This window comes from Triticum dicoccoides, chromosome 3A, assembly GCF_002162155.2.
Source record: "Triticum dicoccoides isolate Atlit2015 ecotype Zavitan chromosome 3A, WEW_v2.0, whole genome shotgun sequence".
In the NCBI taxonomy this organism is placed as follows: Eukaryota; Viridiplantae; Streptophyta; class Magnoliopsida; order Poales; family Poaceae; genus Triticum; species Triticum dicoccoides.
Genome location: NC_041384.1, coordinates 498,544,587 through 498,553,551, shown reverse-complemented (window position 1 = coordinate 498,553,551; position 8,965 = coordinate 498,544,587). Strand labels below are relative to the sequence as shown.

General features: G+C 42.7%; 1 protein-coding gene across 1 annotated transcript; it reads left to right on the top strand.

Moving 5' to 3' along the window:
• The first annotated feature begins 6,469 nt into the window (after positions 1–6,469).
• Positions 6,470–8,177, top strand: LOC119268785 (gallate 1-beta-glucosyltransferase-like). The gene has a single exon (XM_037550488.1). The coding sequence runs from the start codon at positions 6,730–6,732 to the stop codon at positions 8,113–8,115; it is 1,386 nt and encodes a 461-aa protein (XP_037406385.1). The 5' UTR covers positions 6,470–6,729; the 3' UTR covers positions 8,116–8,177.
• Positions 8,178–8,965: the final 788 nt, after the last annotated feature.

The window sequence follows — 8,965 nt, the reverse complement described above, 5'->3', positions numbered from 1 at the left end:
TATGTTGATGAAGATTGGCCCCCCAAAGATGAGAGGGTTTTTGGTGATGACGATGGCTTCAATTTCCCCCTCCGGGAGGGAAGTTCCCCCGGCGGAATCACTCCGCCGGAGGGCAAAAGTGCTCCTGCGCAAGTTCCGCCTCGAGACGGTGGCGCTCTGTCCCGAAAGTCCTCTCCTTATTTTTTGGGGTCAAAAGACCTTATGTACCAGAAGATGGGGATCAGAGGTGGGCATGGCCCCCCACTACCCACCAGGGCATGCCTGGAGGGGGTGGCGCGCCTGGTGCCTTGTGGGCGCCTGGGAGCCCCCCTCTGGTAGTTCTTTTCTCCAATATTTATTATATATTCCAAAATAACTCTCCATAAAATTTCATCTCATTTGGAGATGTGTAGAATAGGTATCTCTGACATAGCTTTTTTAGGTCCATAATTCCAGCTGCCGATATTCTCCCTCTTTGTGTAAACCTTGCATATTATGAGAGAGAAGGCATTAGAATTACTCCACAAGGTGTTATAATGCATGAAAACACTATAAATAATAGTAGGAAAACATGATGCAAAGTGGAGTACCAGGTCGTAGCCCTATGCTGGGAAATCTAGTGCGACTTGACACCTCTTTCAGTTTGCCTGCGCACCTGCCCCATCGTCGGCCTACTAGCATTTATTTTGGTGATGAACCAATCAAAAAATAAATGCGTGCAGCTAGGAATTAAGAAGTCGTGCTCGTGGCTCACCTTTCGCCCGGAGTGCCATATCGCCCATAAGGTGACGAACACTCGGATCAAAGTTGTATCATGGAGCCTCTCCATTACTGTGAATGTCCAACATTTCACTTCCTGCTTCGTTGTTTTACTTATGATATATACGACGTATTGATCCTCAATGGCACAAGCACACCTTGACATGGTGCACTCCATCAGTGAATGTCACCATGAATCATTGTTCCCACACATGACATAGTTCCTTGTTGAGCCATGTTTCGGTGATGAAACAAATCTATCGATGGGATGGACATTTGTGCCAACCTTCAAAGGAAGATTATGATTTTCAATGACACTTGTATCTTCCATGATTGCACAATGATCATCACTCAGTCTCGGTGTTGGACGAATCTCCCCGCCCATCAAGCCATGCCTCTCGGTGGATCTTAGTTGTGACAATCATCCGATAAGCTGATCTTACTAAAAATATTCCTTTTAGATCATGATTTCCAGCCCAAAATCATCACCCTGTCTAGTGCATAAAGGAATAGAGAGGATCGCCTTAGAGTCAAAAGCTGTGAAAATGTTTCGGGGAAACTCCTTGTTCAATCCCAGTGTTGTGTAAAATAAGTACACTGGCCCACTGTGGTGGATCTAGTGACAAGCTCGTGATAGGTATCATGTTAAAATCTTGGGGCAGCGAGTTGTCACACCATATCTGAAATGTTTCACCATTGCCTACTCTTCGAATCAGTCCTTGGGCTAGAACTTCTTTACATTACCTTCAACGATCGCATGCCACACCTACGACGTTGAACTGCCCAGCTTAGTGCCCGAAATTCGTAGTAGGAAAATACCTTGCCTTGAGGATACTTGCACTTAGAGTTTGTGTCCTGGAGTCTACACCATGCCTGTCGAGCTAACAGGGCAAGGTTAAAAAGTTCTATTGAGAAGCCTAAACTTCCCACACAATTAGGTCTAGTCATGACCTCCTAGGAAACCCCAACTAACCTTTCTTTCTCCTTCCTTGCTTCCCCATCAAAACTTCCTGATTAGGGATATGATGACATGGTCCTCTAGGAAGTTTGAAGCAAGACATTGAGTAAACAGGTACGACCTGAGCAACAAACTTGACAAGCACATCTTTGCCACCAGCAGGCAACAATTTTTCTATCAAGCCCCTGACTTTGTTCCAGACACTGTCTCACAAATACTTGAAAGCCCTATTTTTGAGTTGCCAAAATCACTCGGCATAGCCAAATATTTCTCCGATAGTGTCTCATTTGGCACCTTGAGTAATTTCTTTATTTCATTCCTGAAGATTGTAGGGCACCCCTGTTTGCAAAGCGTCAAGGCATATCGCATGTGCTATGTGGGCATGGCGTCATGCTGACATGAGGGTGGGTCGTTGGCTAATTAAATTGGATCCAATCTGATCCGTGTTAGATGTAAAAATTTGTCACCTACAACATGTGCACTAATGGGCTGGCCCAACACTATTACATGCAATTGGTTTGGGAAAGATTCTATGTGAAGTGGTCACTAGTTTGGGCAACCTTCCGACTTACTTTTCTTCTTCTGTTATCCTTTATCGATTTTATCAATTTTCTTCTGGGATTAATTTTCTTTTGTTCTCTTTGCTTCCAATCTTTTTTTGACCCTCCTAGTTTTAGTATACGAGCATTTCCTTACATGTCAAGATTTAAAAAAAAATGTGTGAATGGATTTATACACTTTCAAAAATATTTTGCTAAATGTCTGTTTTTAAGTGTGATGAACATTTTATAAATGAAATAAATATTATCTTAATATGTTTCATTTTTAAAAAAAATGCACAAATAATATTCTAGATTTAGTCAACATATTTTTAAATACATTAACATTTTTAAACGGCATGAAAACATTTTACATTTTCATGAACAATCACTTCATAATTGTTGTGAAAGTTTTTTAAAATTATTACAATGAGTTTTCATATGTCATGAAAATTTATTTAAAATTGCACAAACAAAGTTTTGCATTGCATGCCAATTTTTTAAAATATCATGAATAATTTCTAAAACCAGTTAATATTTTGCTGGGTAGTATGAAGATATTTTGAAAAATGTCATGAAATTTTTATAATTTAATGGACATTCGTTTAAATTTTATAAGCCATTTAATAAAAATGCAAGAACATTTTTTGAGCTGGATGAACAATTTCGAAAATAAAACGCAGACATTTTTAGTGAAATTTTGTTTTATAAATGTATTTGTATTACATTTCTAGAAATAACAAAAACAATGATTTATTTAAAAAAACAGGAAAACACTATACATAGGTGAAACACGGAGCTCAAAAGAAAAGAAGGATACAAAGAGCTTTTTCTCAACAAGCAGTACTACAACAAGGCTCACCCAACGTGGCTAGGCCGACCCATGTCTAATGGGACTAAGAAGAGCACAGCAATAGACGAGTTATCGACGCTCCTAGGGCCTGCTGCGAGCAATATTGCCCGTTCGCTAGTGCGCTGGCATTGCTAGCTCCATTGTTGGGATGCTTCCGTGTTTGATTTTCTTTTTCCATTTTTCTCATTTTAACATTTTCCCTGCAGACTTTTCTGTTTTCTCTCTCAGTTCATTATTGTATCTTTTAATTTTTTTATATTATTTTCTAGTTTTTCTTTTATTTCCTTTTCTGTTTCCTCCTTCGTTTTTCAATCCGTTTTTTAAAATTCATGAACATTCTAGAATTTGTGAACAGATTTTAAATTATCTATGCTTTCTAGAAGTCATGTTTGTTAAATTATTAAATACTTTTCATATTCGTGACCATATTTTAATTTTTTTAACATTTTTGAATTGGTGAACTCCTTTTTAAATTCACAAACATTTCTTCAAATTCATCAATATTTTTAATTCGTGAACAATGTTGAAATTCAACAACTTTTTCTTCTAAATTTTAGGAATATTTTTACAATACATGAGAATTTAAATTCTTTGAACTATATTCAAAATCGTGAATATGTTTTCAAAATTTGCCACATTTTTTATTACATGAAAAGTTTATCAAATTCATCAATGTGTTCCAAGTTCATGTTTTTTTCAAGAAAATTGTGAACATTTTTAAAAATTTTGAACTTATTAGAAAAACGTGAAGATTCTTTTGTTTTTTTGGTTTAATTCATAGTTTTTTTTATAAAAGCGAAGAGCACTTGTAATAAAAGTGCACATTTCTTACTTGCATATTTTTCAAAAAATGTAAATATTTTTCTCAAAATGTTTGAAAATGTTTTCATAATTCTAGAATTCTAACAAAATTCACGTCTAAAAATATTGATCAAGTATTTTTAAAAAACTGACACTTGCATGTGCATTGCAAAGGGGGGAATAATATTACTGCATATCAAAAAATGGACTTGGGCTATTGAATGAATAAAATAAAGAATAAAGAATTAAAATAAAAACCAAAAGTACAAAATAAATTATAATAAAATGGGTAAGAATAAAATACAAATAAAGATATACAAAACCTAGCAAAAACCCCAAACCCAGAAAGAGGACTGCAAAATTGGTTGCCTAGTGCAAGTGTCCCTTGTGTGTTTGATCGATGAAATGATGCAGTGGGCATTAAACAGCAAATAAGATATTGAACATTGCATGTTACCAATTGTAGTAGAGAGGAATTGCCGTCGTTTTTCTTTTCTTTTCTGGTTTTCCTTATTTTTTATTTTCCATTCTCTATTGGTTTTTCCCTTTTTATATTTTTTTACTTTCTTTTCAATTTTCTTTCTCTTTCATTTTAGCCTTTTACATTTATTTTTAATATACCATTTTTACTTTTTCCATTTTCTTAACAGGACTTAAATCTATTTTTTAAATACATGTATTTTTTATTATATGTGTATTATGAAATTCCATGAATCCTTTTAAATGCAGAACACTTTAAATTAGGTGTGCATTTCTAAGATAATTATTTTTCCATAATTACGTTAACACTTTTATTGGAAAATTAAAAATATATGCATGGACGCTTTTTGTAGTAAGGAGAAGATATTTTATTAGACGAACATTTTCCAAATTATGTAAAAACTTTTAAATTTTGACTAACATTTTTCTGAATACATGAACACTTTTTTGAAGTTAATATTCATTTTTTTGCAATTTTATAATTTACATTATCACTTTTTAAAAACGTGTTAACATTTTTTAGTTACATGAAGATGTTTTTAGCATGCGTGAACTTTTTAAAATATTTACATGAACAATTTCGAAAATTATGGGCAAATATGTTAGAACTGTATGAACAACATATATAACCTGTATAAAACCTAGCGAAAGGTACCACCCTAGCAACTTACCAAATAAAATACCATTTTTGGTAAGCCAATAAGTGTTTACCAAATGCAATCTTATTTCTCCACACAATCACATTAATATTACTAGATAAATCATGAACTAATTGACTTACCAAATAAAATCATATTTTTTGGTATGTCAATAAATGCTTACCAATTAAGTGTTCGTCAAATAAAATCTCATCTTCTCCATAATCATATTAATGTGGATAGATATATTACAGACAAACGGAATAAAATATTTATGCTTTCATTTTAATGCAAAAACAATTATCTAGTACTCCTTGTGATCCATAATATGTGTAGCAGTTTTTAAACTAATGATAGTTCACCCTTAGTTCAAAATTACGACACTTATTTTGGATAGGAGGGAGCACTAGACACAAAAGTAGCTTGGGTGTTTAAAAACGACAAAAGTAAAACGCTTCGTTCGAAGGTGAGTTGTCATTTGGATCTGAAAGTCGTATGATGTACTCCCTTCGTCCAGAATTACTTGTCATTAAGAGCCTGTTCGGACTACCTCCTGCTCTCCAACTCCGCTCCGGAGCGGAGCAACATGCAGTGTTAGGGCCTGTTTGGGACTGCTCTGCTCCTTAAAATTGAACTCTGCTTCAGAAAGTACAAGCCAAAAAGGGGTAGCTTCACGATATGCCGCTCCGCAAAAAACTAAAATCTGGGGTACAACTCCTAGTTTTTTATGAAGCTCCTCAGGTGGTGCTTCAAAAAACTCTAGAAACTGGAGTTTGGTGAAAATTACCCACCACTGCCACCGGTAAATGGACACTCCTTCGTTTCTCCGCCCTCAACCAATCAAATAGATCCTTTCCACTAAATTTCTCATTCTTGAAGCTGGAGCTAGATGGAAGCCAAACATTTTCTTTGGTAGTGCTACAACTTCTGCTTGAGACTGCTCCAAAGTAAATTTAGTGGAGTGAAACTGATTTTGATGAAGCGGAGCAGTCCCAAATAAGCCCTTAATTTGGGGAGCTGCTAATATGGTGCTCCGCGCTCTCCGCTCATGAGTGGAGAAGTGGAGGGCTACCGAACGCAGCCTAAAATAGATATATCTAACGTATTTTTTTTGTTCTTTGTTGCACCTTTTGTAACATTAAAAGCTTAGATGTGACATCCTTAGAAAACATTTAGAGGTGAGTTAAACAAACTGTTTTAGTTATACATACATTCATGTCATCATTTTTGGGGAGTATGATGGTACGTGCAGCTGCTGCAGTGGACGCATCGACCAGTTCTCTTTTGTTTTACTTTTATTTTGCGGGGTGACCGGTCCATTATTTGGCCGTAAATTAATGAGCCACTTGGGAAGATCATAGACCAGGTTACATGATCCGGGGTATACGTATAACAGTCGTATGCAAGATATCACAAGATGGAGATGTGTATAGGCAAAAAAACAATGCATCGATACCGCTCAAGTCCTTGATTACTCCAAGTGGGAGCCTGTCATCGGCATCAACGATGAAAGTTGAGAAGTACAGCAGAGCTGAGCTAGATTTGTGGTGACTATTTTTTGTTGCCGTGCTTGTGAGTAGTCTAAAATCCCAGCAACTCCCAACGTTTCGCTGTCAAAAATCCCAGCAACTCCAACAGCAGACGCTTGCGCCAGCGGTAGATCGCCTATTTCAAGAGTGTAGGACAATAGTAGTTGAAGCAGCTGCCACGGACACAATCGCCATGATGACGCCGCCGCCGCCGCCGCCTGTTCAGCCGCACGCCCTCCTCGTGTCCACCCCATTCCAGGGCCACATCAACCCCCTCATGCGCCTTGGCCGGCGCCTGGCCGCCAAGGGCGTGCTAGTCACCTTCACCACCGCTCTCCGAGCAGCCGTCCGCGTGGAGGAGGACGGCGACGGCGACGGCCACGAGCGCGCGGGGTTCCGGTTCGAGCGCCTGCGCGGCGGCGGGCTGTGGGAGCCGGAGGATCCACGGTTCAGCGACGCCGGCGACATGGCGCGCCATGTCGAGGCCGCTGGACCGGCGGCGCTCAAGGAGCTCATCCGCCGGGAGGCCGAGGCCGGGCGGCCGGTGACGTGCGTCGTGACCAACGCCTTCGTCCCGTGGGCGCTCCGCGTGGCTGGCGAGATGGGCCTCCCCTGCGGCATGCTGTGGATCCAGTCCTGCGCCCTGCTCTCCGTGTACTACCACTACGTGCACTCGCTCGCGGCCTTTCCCGAGCCGGACGGCGACGCGTCCGGCCGCTCGCTACTGGCGATCCCTGGGCTCCCGGACCTCGCCATGGACGACCTCCGTCCCCTCCTGATTTACGCCTCCGACCAGGACATGTGGCGAGAGATGCTCTTCGCGGATCTCAGCGTCATCCGCGAGAAGGTATCGTGGGTGTTCGTCAGCACCTTCGACGAGCTGGAGCACGAGGCCGTCGCGGCGCTTAGCGAGCACCTGCCGGTTATACCAGTCGGCCCTCTCATCAAGCCGGAAATCGGCGAAATCGACGGGTCCTCCGGTGACGACGGCTGCATCGCGTGGCTCAACGCGCAGGCGCCGCGCTCGGTGGTGTTCGTTGCGTTCGGGAGCCTCGTGAAGACGGGCGACGACGAGACTGCCGAGATAGCGGCGGGGCTGGCCAGCATGGGCCGGCCGTTCCTCTGGGTGATGCGCGACGACAACCGCGCGGTGCTCTTCCAGGGCACCCTGGACGGCGTCACGGCGGCCACCTTGTGCGACAGAGGCAAGGTCGTCCCGTGGTGCAGGCAGGCGCACGTGCTCGCGCACGGCGCGATCGGCTGCTTCGTCACGCACTGCGGGTGGAACTCCACCACGGAGGCGCTCGCCGCGGGCGTGCCGGTCGTTGCCTGCCCGAGGTGGTCCGACCAGAACATCAACGCGAAATTCCTGGTGGATGTGTACCGACTCGGCGTCCGTGCGCCGACGCCGGTGACAAGGGAAGCACTCCATCTATCCATCGAAGAGGTCATGAGCGGGCCGGAGGCGGGAGCGATGGGACTACGAGCGGCCAGCTGGAAGGAGAGGGCGCGTGCGGCGCTGGCCGACGGCGGCTCGTCGGATCACGGCGTCCAAGCTTTTGTTGACCAGATAAAGTAGACCCGAAGGGAGCGTGCTTCATGTGCATTATTAGTACTATTTAATCTTCATTGTCTTTGCTATCAGTGGAGTGTGCCGTCATCGTCTCGTGATGGTCATTATTATTACTTTTCACCGTCTCGTACAAATAACTGATAAAACATTCCTAATTTTAGTGCATAATAAGAGCCCGCTGGAAAATACGCCAATTTAACGCGCAGAGCATCTTCAACAGACGCTGCAAAATCTATCCAGCGCGCTGGGAATTTCTGCATCGCATGCGGAATATTTGATGCGCGGCGTACATCACGCTGGACAATTTGAAGCGCGAAAACCAACTGCTCCGCTCCCTCTGCTCGTCCCGCGTCGAGCTCGCCGTTGCAGCCATTCCCTGCAGTGCGCCGCCGCCGACCACCGCCACTTCTCTACGTGCTCGTCTCTGCTCGTCCTAGCACGTAGCGGAGCCGACGCTGCCCTTCTACTCGCCGGCTGCAGCTCACCGCCTCGAGTTCGCTGGCCGGGAGCGCGTGCCGGCCGGGAGCCGCCGTTGTCCCTTCTGCTAGCTTGCTCCAACGATTAAGGAACCTAAAGCTAGCTAGCTCGCGTTTGCGATTCCAACGATCACGGTAAGCTAGCTCGCTTGCCGTGGCCGGTGGAAGATGATTTGCAGGGTCAACAAGCTAGCTTGCTCCAATCATTGGGAACCTAATTGCGGTTTTTGTTTTGATCAGATGGACTTATTTGTAAATGTTTAGGAATCTGTTTATTGTAGATGTATTTATGGCGCTTTATTTTTTAGTGCGTCTGCTGGACTGTTGAGCGCTGTCCGTTGCGCGCTATATTTTTGTGCCTCTACTGGACTCAATCGGCC